The 17463-nt window shown below is 50.3% G+C and overlaps 2 protein-coding genes across 3 annotated transcripts; both read left to right on the forward strand.

Annotated features, from left to right (window-relative positions):
- The first annotated feature begins 8945 nt into the window (after nucleotides 1-8945).
- Nucleotides 8946-12188, forward strand: LOC149911679 (zinc finger protein 621-like). 2 transcript variants are annotated; one of them, XM_090133379.1, is made up of 4 exons: nucleotides 8946-9312; nucleotides 9503-9629; nucleotides 10220-10330; nucleotides 10429-12188. In XM_090133379.1, the coding sequence occupies exons 1-4, from the start codon at nucleotides 9289-9291 to the stop codon at nucleotides 11019-11021; spliced, it is 855 nt and encodes a 284-aa protein (XP_089989505.1). In that variant the 5' UTR covers nucleotides 8946-9288; the 3' UTR covers nucleotides 11022-12188. The 2 variants fall into 2 exon arrangements, with proteins under 2 accessions (XP_089989505.1, XP_089989506.1); XM_090133380.1 differs by having other exon boundaries at nucleotides 10432-12188.
- A 944-nt stretch (nucleotides 12189-13132) lies between these two features.
- LOC149911680 (uncharacterized) lies at nucleotides 13133-17169 on the forward strand. The gene is made up of 5 exons (XM_090133385.1): nucleotides 13133-14990; nucleotides 15547-15618; nucleotides 15994-16086; nucleotides 16516-16663; nucleotides 16936-17169. The coding sequence occupies exons 1-5, from the start codon at nucleotides 14816-14818 to the stop codon at nucleotides 17096-17098; spliced, it is 651 nt and encodes a 216-aa protein (XP_089989511.1). The 5' UTR covers nucleotides 13133-14815; the 3' UTR covers nucleotides 17099-17169.
- The last annotated feature ends 294 nt before the right edge of the window (nucleotides 17170-17463 follow it).

A 17463-nucleotide genomic window follows, 5' to 3' on the forward strand; every position in this document is an offset into this window, starting at 1 on the left:
TGTGTTAAGATGAGCTGCATCAAGCAGCTCTTTCATCCGGTTGCTGAAGACTAACAAAGACTAAATTTGTCAGAGGACAGCACCTAGCATTTAAAGAAGAGGTATATGTAGTTGTACCGTTTCCCTCCAGACTCCCTTGACTGTGCAGTCGAGCACCATAATGGATAGACCTTTATTCTTTGGAAGCCAGGTGCAAGGTGTTGTGTACACATCTCTGCTTGGATAAATAAAGGAGGATTACATTTGGGAGTTCTGCAAATTTGCAGGTGGATCCTAAATTTGTCAGCGATGAAGGGCAGGTGATTGAAATATGCTGGCATCCCTGCAGACAATAAATGCCATGACATGATTAGCAACAGTATTGCAGTCAGGATAGAGCAAGAACATACACCAGGCAAGAGTTGTGTGTTGAGTGGATGTACAGATGTTCAGCTGGATGTTTACTAAAAATGTGTATGTGACTCTTCATTGCTGGATTTCCAATGCTCAGATGTTCAGGATTAGGGAAGCAGCAAAACAAAACCATATTTGTAGAGGGTGGAGCAGATGTAAAGAAATATTTTCATTTTTAATATCATGAAGACATTTGTAATTAGATGACGCAAGATTCAATTGGAAACCCAAATCAGACTTGCCATCCTTCTCCTTTTATTTCAGTTTAAATAAAACAGGAAAGCTATTGAGATACATTTGAGAAATTACCGTCAATAAAATCATTGCTTGAAAACTTTGTTGTTTCTCCTTCCTCTTCAGCTGTTTCCCCTGCAGTCATGTGATTGAAGGAGATGGTAAGCAGTTCTCAGCTGTTTTCTTAGCTTAGTTACGTTTTGATGAAAGTTCTTTCTAAAAGTGGAAGGAAGGTCCTTTGTTGAATCCCTCACCGCTCCCATTAGACCGCAAAGAGGCATTCTCTCTATCAGACATCAGGATAGATGTGATTAGTCAGAGGCCAAATGGGAAGAAGACCTTACAGCAGCTGTTTTGTGATGATGGAAGATGAAACAGGAGCTAAAGAGAAACCTTTTAGTAGTAACCAAAGGCCAGGGATGCTGGGAGATGCAGAGGAGGCTTCCTGCCCCACCGGCTTTAAAAAGGGACTCATACCGCTGTGAGGATGACCACATAGGCATCTCCCCAAATGAACTTAGGGATCCATGACCCAGATTTGTAAAAATATTTAGATACTGAACAATTTAGGTGGGCTTTGTGAGGGATTATTTTTTATTAAGTGCCTAGCTTCTATTGTTTCAGTTTGGTTCCTGGAGATATTCACCTATCTGTCACAGGCACCTGTCTTTTGAAAACAGAGGCTGGTGATAATTGCACAAAACCAGGAAGGGATTGTACCTGGAAAGATCTGTCCTGCAAAGGCATAAGTGCAAGTGTCTTAATTTTGAGGAGGAGAGAGGCCCACACATCATCCACTGTGGGGCAGAGAAAGAGCCCTGGTATGGACCAGGTACATTACAGGTACAGGGACCCGTATGTCTTAAGGAGATGTACTCCATTTGGGTGAAGGAGCGAGGGTGCTCCCCCAGAGGGTGGATCCACAGCTATAGGCTGTGTGATGCAGATCGGTGTGGGAGCACAACCCTTGAGAGCAGGGTCCCACTTGGGGAGTTATCTCAAGAATTCCGAGGTGAAATCTTGCAAGGCACCCTGAGATTGAGGCTATAATGCGCTCGGGAATGTAAGCTTTGTAATACTTTGGAGAAATCATCGCAACAAAAATGCGCTGGGGGGCATTTGCAGTTAGCTGCCAGGAAGGGGCCTGGTAGGATCATGTAACGAGTAAATGTCCAAACTGGTTTTTCATTGTTGTTATCTTTGTGATTGATAAGTGTTTCTGTTATAAAATTATTGCTTGTGGAATTCCATTTACAACACAAGTGCTCTTGTTGCTGGGAGACATTGGTTATAGCTCGTGCCCAGGGAATTTGGTGTTCCTGTGCCCTGGGGAAGTAGGCAGACTCCATTACCCAGCAACGAGACTTTATAAGCGGCTGCTATCTAGTGTGAATGCTAACCTTTGGATCCAAGGTGTGAGTGGTGTGAACGTGGGAATCGAGTTTAGTTGGATATTTGTTTAACCCTGTATTTGTTATCAGAGCCTTGACCTGTAGTACTGCCCAGGAATTACAGTGGAATAGAGGAAACTGGCATTTTGGTTGGCGTTGTGGACTGGGGTTTAAAGAGGAGTATGTATTTGGTCACAGTAACTTACGAGCTATAAGGTGTGGACTTTGGGGAACAATAAAGAATCAATGAAATTAAGTATGGAGGAACACAGGGAAAGGAAGTTCCCAGGCAAATTCCACCTGAGATATTGCTGGAGAGCCTGGGGGCCCCGTGAGCAAGAAAACTTTAATTAAAAATTGTAATCAGTGGTGGTTGGAAGGCGATGACCATTTAGCAGTTAATATTGTTTTTGCGAAGTCAGGAGATGAGATGCTGGGAACAAATAGCCTTCATCTGCAGAGACATGGGAAACTTGATATCCCAGTGTTAGCACGGGAAGCCTTAGGAAGGGAGGAGCTGAGAGCAGGGCTCTAGGACCCAGAGATCTCCTCAGGAAGAGCTGAAGGGGGAGAGCTGGAAGGGCCCAAGAGGGTTCTGCCCCTGTTGAACGGGAAAGCAGTTAGTGCAAAAAGAGGTGCTGGATTTGGTAACAGATGCAGTAACAGTCAAGGGTAGAGAAGATTAAGCTGAGGAAGGAATTGCAGCAAAGTGTGGAATTTGTAGTAACTGGAGCATCTAATTGGGTGTTAAATACTCCAGTGAGTGGTGAATTTGTAACCGTAAGGGAAGACACTGGCAAAAGTGAGGAAGTTTACTTTCTTAACCCTTAACTTAGTGTAGGTGAACAGGTAGGGATACACAAATGTTTGTAGGTGCCAAATTCACCAAAGCCTTTAGTAGGGCGAGATTTATCAGAACAACTGGAATCTTGAAATCAAGTTGAAAGGAAAATTGGAATGTAAGGTACAAGAAGAACAGTTAAGTGAGGTGCTTAGTTTAGCATTGATCACTACCCCTGCTGGGACCAGGATCCCAGACAAAGGAAGTGATCAAGTCTATCCTGGGGTGTGGGTAGTAGAGACCCCAGGAAGAGCTAAGAATGCAGCACCACTAGCAATCAGAATAAAGCAGGGAGCTCGGCCGGTTTGGATTAAACTGTACCCCCTCAAATTCGGAGATGGGAAAGGAATCCAGCCAATAATTGACAGTTTTCAGAAATTCGGGTTGTTGCTGGAGTGTGAGCACAAGATTTAAGGGCCATCAATAGAATAGTGTAGGATTTATACCCATTGGTAGCATACCCATACACGCTGCTTTCAAAATTATCAGGTGAATTGGCATGGTTTGCCGTTCTGGACCTAAAAGATGCCATTTTTTGTCCACCATTGAGTCCAGAGAATCAGCTCATGTTTACCTTTGAGTGGGAGAATCCTGATTCAGGAAGAGCAACACAACTTACATGCACAGCACTTTTCCAGAGGTTAAAACAAACAAACAAACAAACAAAAGTCCCACTGAAAAGTCAGGAACCAACTTGCCAAAGACTGGAGCAATGGGTACGGCCCCAGGACAAGGAACCCTGTCACAGCACATGGATGGCCTTCTGATAGCTACCACAACAAAGGAGGTATGCATAGCAAGGACAATTAGTCTGCTAAACTTTCTCGGACTTGATGGCTATTGAGTTTCTCCACAGAAAGCCCAGATGGCGTGGCCACAAGTAACCTTGGGTTACGAAATTGCTGCTGGATTCCAAACCCTAGAGAACAACAAGGAAGGAAGCGATTTGCCAGACTGTGGAACCTCAAGCAGCAAAGGCGCTCCGGACTTTCCTAGGGATGACAAGGTGGTGTTGCGTATGGATATACAACTATGGAATACTGGTAAAAACTCTCTATGCCCTTTTTAAATCCTATCCAGAGGTCCTCATTCAGGTTGAGGAGGGCAAAGCAGACTAAGGTTTACCTGTGGCAATTAGACACAGACTCTGTTGTTCGTGCAGAACAAAAACTTTTATTGTGTACAGTGAACTTGAACAATATGCTCTTGGTCAAGTGTCTTATGAATTGTGACCCTCCTGCTGCATGCGGCAGTGCTGGATCTTCCATCCTGCCCTGAAGGAGATGGCACTAGAGCTGGGCTCGTCCCTCTTGTGCCATCCCGTGGCACACAGGCCACTCACCTCTGTCAGCCACCTCAGGTTTGCCACTGGTCAGCTTGACCTTGATAGCATCTGCTCACTCCCGTGCCAGGTGCACAAGCTGGACGCCTCGTGATCACGTCGAGAGGCTCAGTCTGGCACAGATAGTTACAATCTTTCGGCTTTCTCCCTTCATTCTGCTGAACTTGTTTACATCTCCCAAGGTCTTTTGCTAATCAGAGCAAGAATGTCCTTCTTTTCTCCCGGCGATACACAGAGTAAAGGAAGCAAAATACAGGACCTGGATAAACTAATCGAGGGGGCTTGGAGAGCATTCAGAAACAGAGGACACAGAGGTGCAGGCTTCAAAACAAGATAATAGTTCCCACCTCCCTATTATGGGCCATAATCATGGCTGAGCACAGGAAAACTCACTGGGGAACCGAGACCCTGTATAAATACTTGAGCCAATGGGTTGTGGCTTGGAATTTATACACCACCACTAAGCAGGTAACACAGCAATGTGAGATCTGTTTACAGAGTAATCCTAGAACAGGCCCCAGGGTGCCCTGGGACAAACAGGGAAGGGAATTTATCCTGGGCAACAATGGTGAATTGATTTCTCTGAACTCCCAAGAAAAGGGGGGTATTGGTATATGCTGGTATTAACAGACACCTTTTCAGGTTGGCCAGAGGTTTTTCCCTTGCAGGACCAACAAGGTGCAGGGAGTAACTAAAGTACTGTTACAAGAGATAATTCCAGGATTTGGGGTTCCGGAACATATCATATCATATTATATACAGCAATCAAGGTGAAAGAGCAAGCTTGTGGAGCTACACGTGAGTTAAGAAGACATTTCAACCCCAGTGGAATATTAAGAAGACTGGACCATTGGAGCTAAGGATTAAGAGACAGTAAGTTTAGAATGTGTTTATAGATTGCACTTGCTTTAGCCTGGTGTGAAATCACCTATTCAAATATCACTAGCGGTTAGCCTAAAGCTCACTGATTGTTGGATATGTACAGCCTTACCAAGAGATGGAGGAATGGAAATCCCTCAGTGTGGGATTCCCTCCACCAATTGGACACTATGGGTGGAGCAGGAAGTAGGCGTAGGTGTGCAAATAAAATCACGACAATAGGAAAAAGGACCTAAATTCAGTATACAACTATAGACAGGCCTCAATGTGAGACCCTTCCTGAGAACTAGAAAGGACATTATGAGGAGGATACTTAGTGCTTCAATGGAACAGCGCCTCCTCCAGGGATACTGAGAACCTCTTGGAAAAGGGTGAAGCAGGTAATAACCCCCATATAGACAGGCCCTCTGGGTTCCGTAGTTTTATTGGATGGTTTATTCCTAGACTAGGAGTAAGTGAATCAGAAAAGGCAATTATCAGTATAGCAGCTACATTAGGGAAATCAAGAACTCAACTATGGATGCTATTCTTGGATTGCAGACAGAGGTATCCTCTCTTAGTCAAGTAGTATTGCAGAAAGGAATGGCTCTTGATCTCCTGACGGCCAAAGAAGGAGGGGTGTACGCTATAATCAATCAAAACTGATGAAACTCAAAGAAAAGAAACAGATGTGCACACTAAACTATGGGAATAAATTCAGGTGATCCACCAAGTTATTTTGGATAACACCTCATTTGGATTTACAGAACTGTGGAGCTGATTAACCAGTTGGTTACCGAGCTTTGCCTGGCTAAAGCAACTCTTCAAGGCTTGTGTAGTCTTACTCTTTCTTGGAATATTCGTATGTGTTGTTACATTGTTTCTTGAGTATGTTTAATGGAAACAGCATAAGATACACTAAAAGATGGAAAGCAGGGCGTTCTTCATAAATCCTGAGGTGAGAATGGTGTCATCTAGCGACGTGACAATTGCTAGATTGTAGAAAAGGGGGGAATTGATGTGGGACTATTTCTTTAGAATTGTTTCGGAATTATGTACTAGGTAAGGAGGTGTAGAGCAGAAAAAGTGACGCAGACGCTTCGGGGGGGACGTCAGACGGGGGTTGACTTACCCTTCCTAGCAGCAGCCTGGAGAAGGGGGAGGTGAGCCGAGGAACGCATCTCTCGCACCGCTCCAGGCACTCGTGCTCACTTACTGGTTCCTTGCTGTGCCACTACAGCAAGGAATAAGAGCTGCAAGCCACAGTAACTCAGCAGTTGGGGTGGAGAATATTATAACTTCTTGGAACCAGTGAATATCTCCTCCTATACTAAGGGTAATATCAGAATAATCTACGCCTCCTTCCTTAGAATCAATCGTAATATCCTCTCCTATTCTTGCATATGTGTAACTTGTCTCTATAGATATCCTTAAACTGTCCTTTTACGGTGTGCATGTTAGGAGAGGCTACTCCCTCAGTACCCAGCGTGTGTGTGCAGTGCTGTAACTCAAAATATACCTGCTTTATAACCACTTTGTGGTTATGGAGTTTGATTTTCCACAAGTCATCCTGTTCAGGCCATGATCTGTGTTCTTCCACACATATGGAAGTTCTGTTTAGCCTTGAGTGAGACAGAAGTGAGAACACTTGGAAGAATCTGGTGAACCATGTCCCAGACTAGACTAGGGTGGGCTTCTTTGTTAGCTTCCTTGTTTGTTTTCTTTTTCTTTTTCTTTTTCTTTTTTTTTTTTCTTCTCAAGAGCAGAGTCAGAAGAGGATGTGTTAACCTCCTCTGCCATAGGGATACTGGCCCTTTTGTTACAAAACCATTGCTTCCTAGAAAATTTTGATGTGAGCGGAGGAAATAATTTTGCTCATGCGTGCAGCTGGGTTACCAGCACAAAGGAAAGAGATGCGGCTGTGATCACGGCAAAGTTCAGAGGAACATCCCCTGCAGAAAGATGTGTAGAGTTTAAACATTGCCAAGTGAAACTTGGAGCCCACTTTTGCCCCACAGAAAATGCAATAGAAAAGGAAGCAGTCTTCTCCGGACACAAACCCCCGGTTACCCCGAGGGCGGTTCCTTCTGGGTGACCTTAAAGTCAGTAGATCTACATAAGTGAACAGCAGAGCTGGCCCTCGTACACAGAGAGCTTAACCATGCTCATGCCTTGCAGAGAAGACCGAATTGAGAAAGCAGGATAGGAAGTTGTTAGCAATAGAAGTCACTCGCTCAGTGAGTAGAAACGTGCCATGAGTGCCATGGGCAGCGCTCAGTGAGGAAGTGAGCCAGCTGCAGGGAGATGCTGCCCTCGAGAGCAGGGCAGCCGGAGATTGCCTCTTCTGGGACCTGCTCACGGGTGAGAGGAGTTAAAGGAGCGCCAGGACAGCAACGTGGGAATGTGTGACCCCAAGGATGTGCGAATGTCCCCAGCAAAGGCAGCAAAGGGACGGAGCAGAGAGCGACGCTTCATTAGCGTGACAAAACAGCCCCCATCCTCCCCTCTCTCCCACGGCTGCAGATGTGCCACGAGAACGAGCTGTGAAACTGCCCACGGCCTGGCAGCCGGCTCGGGGCGTGCTCGCTGTGGGAATTGCTGCCCGGCACCTGAGGCTGTGCCGAAGCGGCCAGAGCCTGGCTGGAAGCCATCCGGGCAGCACCGCGATGGCAGGAGGTGCAGCAAGGCCGTCCTGCGGCCAGCTCCGGGCTGCGGGCACTCGGCATCCTCTGCTCTCCCAGGAGCGACTCCCAGGAGCCCGGTTGCCTGCACCAGAGGTGGGAGCAGCCTGCTCCGCACCCGAGGTAGGTGCCCCTCGTGGCTCGTGCGGAGGAGCTGCAGGCATTTTTCTCTTCCAGGTGAACGCCGTTTCGAGGCAGGGACTGGGGAGGGCTGCAGCACTCGTGCAAACCCCTCCCGAGGCTTTTGTTCGGGCTGTCCCGGCAGCCGCAGATGCCTTTAGCGCTCAGCTGCGGGCCCTGAGCACGTCCAGCATCGGCGCCAGCTCCGGCACTGGGCCGTGTGATAGACGCTGGAAAGCTGACAGCCTGCGGGCTGACTGGAGCACGCGTGGAGAACCGCCCGAGCAGCACGTCAGCAAAGCGCAGCCCAGGCTGCCCGGTGCAAAGGGCGCACGCTGCTGAGAACGGGCCCTGGAAGTGAGCGCAGTGTGCGTGCTGAGCTGAGTGGGGAGCAGCGCCCCCTGGTGGGGGGGAGAGGAGGGAAATGCAGCCGCCGAGGCATTCTTGGTGCAAGGAGGAAGCGGGGCTCGTTCAGCTTGGAGAAGAGAAGGCTCCAGGGAGACCTCATTGTGGCCTTCCAGGACTTGAGGGAAACGCATAAACTGGAGGAGGATCGACTGCTTACACGGGTGGATAGTGACGGGACAAGAGGGAATAGTTTTAAGTTGAGACAGGGGAGATTCAGGTTGGATATTAGCAGGAAGTTTTTCACCCAGAGGGTGGTGACACACGGGAAGAGGTTGCCCAGGGAGGTTGTGGATGCCCCATCCCTCGATGCATTCGTGGCCACGCTGGATGTGGCTCAGGGCAGCCCGGTTTGATGGATGGCAACCCTGCACACAGCAGGGGGTTGAATCTAGGTGGTCACTGTGGTCCTTTTCAACCCAGGCCCTTGTATAGTTCTATGATTACCTTCAGATATTCATTGTAACACAACCCCTTAGAAGCTCAGGAAGCTCGAAACTAATGTTGGGTCTCTTAAAGAAGGTCTGTGTCAGCAAGGTGTCTTGACATCAAGCTGAGAGGGATCTCTGTACAGGTGTGACCTCAAGAGACATCCCTGATTGTGGGGAGCTCCTGTTGTGCACCCAATGCTGTGCAGGAGGGCTCAAGGGGCGCTTGGGCTGCTCCCTGTTTCGGGGTAAGATGACTGACTCATTGCTCTGCATTGCCTTTAGGCATACAGTTCATGTACCCTCAGCTGTTGAACCGGGTGTCAGTGCTTTCTGCCCCCCAGTTTGAGTCAGCTGTGTGATTTGTAATCAGCTGTAGCTAGAGTGCTGCCCGTGCTGTTGCTGCTTGTGTTCCTGTGCAAGGCCTGCTGTGCCATCGCCCAGGCAGTGTCCTGCAGATGGGCTGTGGAGGGCTGGGCTGGGACAGGGACTGCTGCGTTCCGTCACAGCTCCCCTGCCATTTCTCTTGTCCCTGCAGGCTCCAGTTCGACATTTCCTTCTGGCCGTGATCATCTCACCTGCAGGAGAGCAGCAGATGGCCACAGCACATCCGTGTCAGGTAGGGGCTGGGGGAAGCAGGCAGGAGAGGGCGAGGGGCGAGGGATGCGAATGCCGGGGGAGAGGGAGGTGCCCTCATGCAGCACGTGTGTGCTGGGGCCAGAGAAGTGGCTGGGACAGGAGTTTGTGTCCTGTGCGAGCTGCTTCCCTGGGCCTTGGCTGTTCCCAGCAAGGAGCCTCTTTGCTTGCAGGAGCCCGTGAGCTTTGCGCAGGTGGCCGTGTATTTCAGCAGGGAGGAGTGGGCGCTGCTGGACCCTGCGCAGCGAGCGCTCTACCGGGACGTGATGCTGGAGACGTACCAGTGCGTGGCCTCGCTGGGTGAGGGCTTTGCTGCCTTTCCTCCTCGTTAGGGCACCTTTGGCTGTGCAGAATGAGCCTCTGCAGGCAGGGCCTAGAATAATAGCTGTGCAGTTACATATTGATAACGACGACAGCAACAAAGGAAATACTGAGAAGCGTGAGTTTCAGGAGGGATTACCATGCACGGCAGACTCATAAATGCCCCAGGGTCGGTGCTGGCACGCGGGCATCATCCAGGAGGGAGAAAACCAGCCCTTCTGTCGGTGCGCTGCACGGTGCTACCAGCTCCGGCTCATACACGACTCCCTGGTTACTCCTTTACCATGTAGGATTTTGCATTCAGTTGCCATAGACATTTTGATGCCTTGGTCATTTATATATTTTCAGAAAAGAAACAGGCCGTTCACAATTTAATTTTAAAGAAAACATTCCTTCATAATTTTCAGAGTTGTGAAAGCATTCTTTGCTCGAAAGGAAGCTGTGGGCCAGTATCATTCAGGCCCAAAGTGTGGTTTCTCCCTGGGGAGGGACACAGAGTGGAGCTGTTGAACAGGCACTGTGCCAGAAGGATGGAAATGTTCTCATCTCCCCTGTTTCTCTCGTTGAAGCTCCACTTGCAGCCCCCAGACCCGTGGTGATCTCCCTGCTTGAAGGAGGAGAAGAGCCCTGGATCCCAGATGTGCGTAGCCCTGAGGCCGTGCCAGGAGACCTCAGCCCAGGTGAGGTGGTGGAGGGAAGAGGTTTGGGGCAGGAAGAGCCATCTCTGTGTTTTATTTTGGGCACTGTGTGCTATTTCTGGATTTCCTCTTTCATCCAGCAGGAATCGGGATTACAGATATACTGGAGGATCAGCAGGAAAGTGGTGTGGCTGAAAGGCGATGCAGTAGTGCCTGTGTGGAAGAAATCAGAAGGGATGTCCAAGGAGGCCTGGAGCAAGGTCAGGGTGAGCACATCAAGAAGTCACAGGGAAAGTGTCTGCGAAAGACAGGAAGCATCCCACTGGACTTCAACATAGGTCAAGAGGAGCTTGAAGAACCCAGGAGCAAGGTTGTGTGCCAGAAGAAAAAGCAGAATCCATGCACCGAGTGTGGAAATAGCTTTGAAAAAGATTCCAGCATCATTAACCACCAGTGCATACGCTCAACAAAGAGTCCATACAAGTGCTCTGACTGTGGGAAGAGCTTCAAAAGGAGATCCCACCTCACCTCCCACCAACGCATCCACACAGGAGAGAAACCATTTCGGTGTCCTGAGTGTGGGAAGAGCTTAAGGGGCAGTTCTGAATTAAAGCAACACCAGCGCATCCACACAGGGGAGAGACCTTTTCAGTGTCCTGAGCGTGGGAAGAGCTATAAACGCAGGTCTAGTCTCAACATCCACCAGCACATCCACAGCGCACGCAGGCTGTAGAAGCATCTCAAGACGCTGGGAACCTTCAAAAGCAGTTGCAGTCTCGTTACCTACCAGCACAGCCACACAAGGTACAGAGCCTGCAGACACATGAACGTGGGAAGAGCTTCAGCCAGAGCCCCAGCTTGGTGACCAACTATGGCTTTGTGTGGTGATGGACCTTACAAATCCCTTGAGTCGAGGAAGAGCTCTGTGGCCAAACTGTATCCTCTTTTCCTTCTTTCCATGAGAATTATGCATATTGCTCTCCTCCAACTGCAGTTGCTTTGCTGAGTGGTCATACAAAGCAGAGTCCAGGGTGGGATGTGTCACAGCCACAGGAAATCCTCTGCCAGGTGGCACATTTCTGCCAGGGCTGTGTGCAAGGAGAGTCACCTCTTACCTTCCCTGTAGAAACTCCTCTGCTGTGGGGCAGCAGGTGAGGACCCAAAGGAGACCTCAGCTGGCCGATATGTCACCAGGAAGGAAGAAATCCTGTCTGCAGAGTGTGTGGGAAGAGCTTCGTCTGGATCTCTACCGTCAGTAGTCCCCAGAGAAGCAACCAGGGGAGTCCCTGTGAGTGCCTTGACTGCAGGAAGAGGTCTGTCCAGAGCTGGGAGCTCAACTGGGAGCACACCAGTGTATCCACGTGAGGAACCCTGCAAATGTGCAGCCTGCAAGAAGAGCTTTGGCCACAGCTGGAACCTGCTGAGGTTCCGGAGTGTCTGCACTTGGGTGAAGTCCAATCTGTGCCTGCACCAGTGAGTTCACGTGGCTGGAAGCCTTAGAACTGCCTTAAGTGTGAGAAGGGCTTTGTGCAGAGGGCAGAGCTCCTCGCTGGCCCTGCAGGTGGTGTTTCTGGTGCATCACTGGCACCCTCTGCAGAAGGGACTTAAGCCAGGAGCTTCAGATGGCCTTTCCTTGCTGCCCTAAGCAGTTCTCTCACCATGCCCGCTTTCCTCTTCTGCTCTTCCTGCCAGCAGCTTTTTGATGCCATTTCCTAAGGAGAAGCGGCAGTGTAGGGATGTTCTGTGTGTCTGTGCATGTGTTGCTCTCAGTGATCTGTGAGTGCTCTGATGAATCTGGGAGAAGGGTCAGGAGAGCAGTAATGTGATTCTTGGAGGTTTTCTGAGAACCATTTGTAGTGGAAAGGGAAGGGGGTGAATAAAGTAGCTGAGTTGTTCTGAAGCTTTCTTCACTGTGGTCTTGTTTTTGTTCTGAAAACAAATGTCAGCACGTGGAATGAAGAGAGGGAAAGGTGCAAGCAGGATTTGGTTTTGGTGCCTCCTCCAGCCCAGTGCTTGCTTTTGGGAGGGCATTTCTTTCACACAGCCCCATCATCCTTCCTAACTGTGCTGCACATTGGTTCTGCTGCTCTTCTTGAATGCTTTAATCAGCTGGTCAGAGCGGCTGTATGACGCCAAGCCTTGTTTGTCTGCAATAAAACTCCAAAAAGCTGAGCTTGTTCTTCCTCAGTGCACCATCCCAAGTTTCTGGAGGTGGTGGGAGCAGAAGGCAATGCAAACCCACGCGGTGCACAAGCTGCTCATCCCCAGAGCACAGAGATATCAGAGTGCTCTCCAGTGCATGCCTGCCTTGCAAGTGATCCCTTTTGAGCTTGAAGGTTTTTGCTTTGTCCTTGGGAAGGTGTGTCTGGCATCTCCTGCAGCAGGGCCTTCTCATTTGCTGTGCTTGGAATGCAGCTTGCAGGAATTGGAGTTGATTTTGGTGAGACAATGAAGCTGTTTTTCCATTATTTTATCCTGAACAAATCATCTTAATGGTGGATTTCCCCTCATGGTTTGTCACACGTCATGTTTAGTTGCATTAAGAGGGAACAACCAGCCCCCCGGGTGCCCATGTGCAAGGCTGTTATTTGTTACTTGTTTTTCATGTAGGCATCCAGAGTTGGAGGATCTGTGTGCTGCAGCATCATCAGCATGAGTGAGACATGGTGGGAATGGTGCTGTGAGGAGTGTGCTGTGTGTGATGGATGGCTCTGGGCTCTCTAGGGCGGAGATGCAGGGCAGGTGAGATGGGATGGGGTTGCTGCGTGTACTGGTGGGCTGGATGGAATGGAGCTTACAGTTAGTAATGAATGACATGGTTGAAAGTCTCTGGGTATGGACTGAGGGACAGGGAACTAAAGTGGGCGTCACTGCGGGAGTCTACTATAAGCCACTCGGCCTGGACTACGATACCAATTAATTATTCTTAATTCTTTTACGGAGTGTCTCAAGAACAGCCTTACTTGTAAATGGGTTACCAGCTTCCCCGAAATTGAGGGCTGTGCCAGGATCTGATCTGCTCAGATTGACGTGAGATATTTGTTTCATTTCTGCTCAGAGCTGAGTGCTGAGTGGTTCATACGCAAGGCTAAGGTGCCTTTTCTGTGCTACAGGATTTCTTTTGTGGACCAGGAATGCAAATCGCTTCGCCTCCGAGTGTACTGAAAGAATTTACACACACGAATGGGTACCTACTCTTCATTTGCACGTTTCTCCTCGAAGCAGAGTGAGGCATCTGATCCCAACACCCACAGTGCCACCAACCCCTGCAGTGTCCCTGCTTGTTAGATTTGAGTTTCTCGTGCCAGAAACGGAACTGTCTGCCTAGAGAGGTTGTGGATGCCCCGTCCCTGGAGGTGTTCAAGGCCAGGTTGGATGGGGCCCTGGGCAGCCTGATCTAGTATGAAATGTGGAGGTTTGTGGCCATTCATGTGGCAGAGGGGTTGGAGATTGATGGTCCTTGAGGTCCCTTCCAACCCAGGCCATTTTGTGATTCTGTGTAACAGCACTGGCAATGCTGGAGGGCCCCGACAGAAAACCAAGGTCTTTGTCCTCTAGGCTGTGGCAGTTGTATCTGCTGCTGAGGCTCAAGAGGGCACGTGTTGTCCTCGTGCCACGGGGGCCTCCTTGCTGCCTTGCAGCCCTATGGGGAGCCCAGTAGTTGTCCTATCATTCTCCCTCACAGGACACTCCACACCCACATCCCACTGACCGTAAGAGAGCCTTGGGCCATCAGTGAGGGACAGGACCACCCTTCCCAGAGGCTGCAGCGATGGCCCTACCCTTCTGTTGCATCAGACAAACCAAGGGCTTTCTCAACCTCAAAGCACCTGCACAGGGCCTTTGCCTATGATCATGGCCTCCAATTGTCTGCTCTAACACAGCTATGGGGAGGCTTTGTTGGTAATGGCCCCACAGGGACCAATTAATACTCCAACACTCTCCAACATTTCTGGACAGCATTTTAAATGCACCTTCATCATTTGGTTACAGCAGTCTTCTCTCAGTGCCTGAAGTTCATGGACACCACACACGCTGTGGGGCTCACTACAGTGCAGAAAGACCTAACAAGCCATTTCCCTCAAATCCTGAAGGCTTGAACTGTTCATTAGGGAGGTCACAGTGTTGCAGACAAAGTCTTCAAGGAGCACTGTCCAGAAAAGGGGTTGTCATATTTAAGGCTATTTTTCATTACAGCAGACACAGAGATGTCACTGAGTGCGGCACAACCCCTGTGACACAGATGGCAGCTCCGTCAGGGAGAGGGAGGTACAGCCAGCATGGGGCCAGCATTGTGGGGATCCAAGAGGGAAATGCAGTCAGTGAGAGCTGATAAGAGGATAGAGACTGCACCAGACAAGATGGACTCAGGAACCTCCAAGGGTCTTTCAAGTCTCTTTGTGCCTCAAAGGCTGTACACAGATCTGTCCTGAGTATTTCTTTATTTGGAGAGTTGTCACATATCTGTGGGAAGGCAGCCCTTGCCACTCTTTGGAGGAGAGAACCTATACGTTTGCTGTTTGGGCCATGTCATTCCCTGACCTGCCGTCAGTCCTCGCAGGTCACTGCAGAAAAAAACCCCAGGCCCCAAGGTGCAGTGGAAGCTCTCCTCACCTGTGTCTGATCACATCTGTGCCTGCAGGTCCTCTTGGTGAATTACCAAAGCAGAGTCCTGTTCCTGAGCCTGGGCTGGATGCCAGAGGTAAGTCACCAGCCTACATCTCACACTCTCTGCTCATATGTGGTTGTGGTAGTTCAGGAAGGGTTCAGCTTTTCACTGCCCGGTGATTTCTCCTGCACGAGAAGCCTGGGTGCCAGCCAACTGCCCACCTCTCCAGCTTGGCAACTTTCGACCCAAGTCTGAGTGCCACGTCATCAGCTGAGCCCCTTCCAGTCACTGCAGGTCCCTAAGGAAGAGAGAGATCACAACACACAATGGGAATGTTTCTCTTTACAGCTGCGCCTATAAGCAGTGTCTTGCCAAAGGTTCAGCATAATCTGCTCCATAAGCCTCCTGTGGGGCTATCCCAAAGGAAAGGGCCTTCAGATCTTCCCTTCCCCTTCCAGCCCCTTCCCTTCTGCAGACAGTTCTGCACACGGTTCCTTCTTGGACTGGCACGGTGCTGCTGCAGGCACCTAGCAGCTATTTGCCAGATGCTGCTGTGTAGCAGGGAGAGAAGAGTGCTGTGGAGCTGGCATTGTAGTCTAAACAAGTACCTGGCCATGTCTGACAGGAGCTGCTCTGTGTTTGTGTCCAGGTGCGGGTGGAGTCGAATGGTCTCCAGCTTCCCAGCCGAGCTCAAGGACAGAAGCCCCAGCAACTCGTATTGGTATGCCATGAGTTTTTGCTTCCTTTGAGAGATGCCAGCTCACAGTCCTAATGTCAGCCGGGCATGTCTGCAGGCGTGAGTGAGAATGCACAGCTGCATGTGCGTGCCCTGTCCTCACACGATCCCCTGGCACCATCTGCTCTTCAGTGATGCCCTTGTGCAGTTGTGTAGATTGCAGTGTGTGGTGGGAAGTTCTCCTCATGCTTTGGCTGCAGAATTGCCTCCAGGGAAGGCTGTGCCAAATTCTCGGCTGCTTCCTGTGCTGGAGCCCCACAGGCATCCCAGGGTGGCTGTTGTCTTTGTTGACTTCACCGAAAAGACCGCTCAGTTCAATACTTTGTTTCTCTAAGATTTATCTTAATGCTTTCTGTTAAGGTCCTGGGGGATGGAAAGTGGCATGGGAAGATGGAAAATATTCCAAGAGACTGTCCCATTTACTAATGAAAATCATGAAGAAGGCAGCACGTGGTGAGTGTATTTCTGTCTATACCCTGATTAAACAGATCCACACGCTCTCCTTCTGCTCTAGTGAGATTTGTTTAGTCAGACAACTACCCAGCCTCAGGAGGCGAGGGTGGGCAAGTGCAAAAGGAGTCTTAGAGCATGATGGAGAAGAAGGAGCAAATCCATGGCCCAGGAAGGTCTGGACCGTGGCAGAGCCAGAGTGTAAACAAAGCTGAGAGGCCAAAAAGAGGTTCCCTATGGCGCTGCCTTGATGTGCAGTGCCTTAGGGAGTTCCCTTTGCTTCGCTGGAATCAGGGAAGCATTGCAGCCCGAGGATTTTCACATGTTCCTGGAGGCCAACAAAGTGAAAGACAACATTTTTGGCCATGTCAGACCTCTCGTGAGACTGCCAGTAGGGCACAAGACACAGCAGTGAGCACATTGTTCCTCCAGGTGTGGAAGATGAAGGACGTGCAAACGCCACAGAAGATCAAGTTTTACTGAAGTACTGCCTGGCACTGACTGCAGCTTTCCTGGTTTCCATGCTGGCAGCCATGATAACGTGCTGTCTGCTTATCCGGCGATGGAGGCAGAGAAACCAGTGAGTTGTTGTTCACCCCCACCCCCATCCTGCCCAACTCTTTAATGTAGGGCTGCTGTGAGCCAGGAGGCACTTGTAGTTCCAGCAGCACAGAGGCTGGTTAGTTGTTGGCTAACGTGGTCTGAGATTTACGCTATCAGATGTTTGAATTGGCACGGCCGTTCCTGCAGCCCGTTCTTAGTGCTGGGCCTGAGACAGGCTGAGAGCTGAGGGCGGCTCTTTGCCATTGAGGAAGGAGAGCAGGGGCCCTCAGCACGTTCCTCTCTCCACAGGCGCCTCGCTGCAGCTGATGGAGCCCAGCACGATGTCTGCGGCCACAGTTTGCCCTCGTCCTGCTCTCCTCAAGGGGCCTGGCAGATGGACATGATGCCAGCAGCCGTAACCACCTGCCCACTGGCCGGATGGCACCACCAGGGCGGCCCCTGCCAGACCTGACAGCAGCCGGGCCCAGCTGCACCCGTGGGCCCCACAGCCCACCAGGCTCTGCAGCCTGGGGGGCATCAATACCACCTCCCGTCCCCCACCGCCATCTTTTAGGGGACGGGAGGAACCCGCTTGGCTTGGAAGCTTGTGCTCATCAGCCAGCACCCAAACAACGGCACCCTGGCGGATAAGCAACAGGCCCAGCAGCCCCCCAGCCGCCCTGGGCATCAAGACCACCCCCCCGTCCCCCACCACCATCCTTCGGGGGTCGGGAGTGGTCCCTCAGGGTGTCAGCCTGGGGGCAGCCACATCCTCAGGGAAGCCTGAGAGGCCTGGCAGCCCCCAGCACCACCTCTGCCTTCGCTCTCCCCTCCAGC

This window comes from Phasianus colchicus, unplaced genomic scaffold (genome assembly GCF_987193195.1).
Source record: "Phasianus colchicus unplaced genomic scaffold, bPhaCol1.hap1.1 HAP1_SCAFFOLD_60, whole genome shotgun sequence".
NCBI lineage: Eukaryota > Metazoa > Chordata > Aves > Galliformes > Phasianidae > Phasianus > Phasianus colchicus.

Excerpts from the sequence above, each read along its gene's own strand:
- LOC149911679 (XM_090133379.1), top strand. The coding sequence starts at position 9,289 with ATGGCCACAGCACATCCGTGTCAG. Across the intron at positions 9,630-10,219 it reads CCAGTGCGTGGCCTCGCTGG|CTCCACTTGCAGCCCCCAGA; the intron begins GTGAGGGCTTTG and ends CTCTCGTTGAAG. Across the intron at positions 10,331-10,428 it reads GCCAGGAGACCTCAGCCCAG|CAGGAATCGGGATTACAGAT; the intron begins GTGAGGTGGTGG and ends TCTTTCATCCAG.
- LOC149911680 (XM_090133385.1), top strand. The coding sequence starts at position 14,816 with ATGTCATTCCCTGACCTGCCGTCAGTCCTCGCAGGTCACTGCAGAAAA. Across the intron at positions 16,087-16,515 it reads CATGAAGAAGGCAGCACGTG|GTGTGGAAGATGAAGGACGT; the intron begins GTGAGTGTATTT and ends TTGTTCCTCCAG. Across the intron at positions 16,664-16,935 it reads CGATGGAGGCAGAGAAACCA|GCGCCTCGCTGCAGCTGATG; the intron begins GTGAGTTGTTGT and ends CTCTCTCCACAG.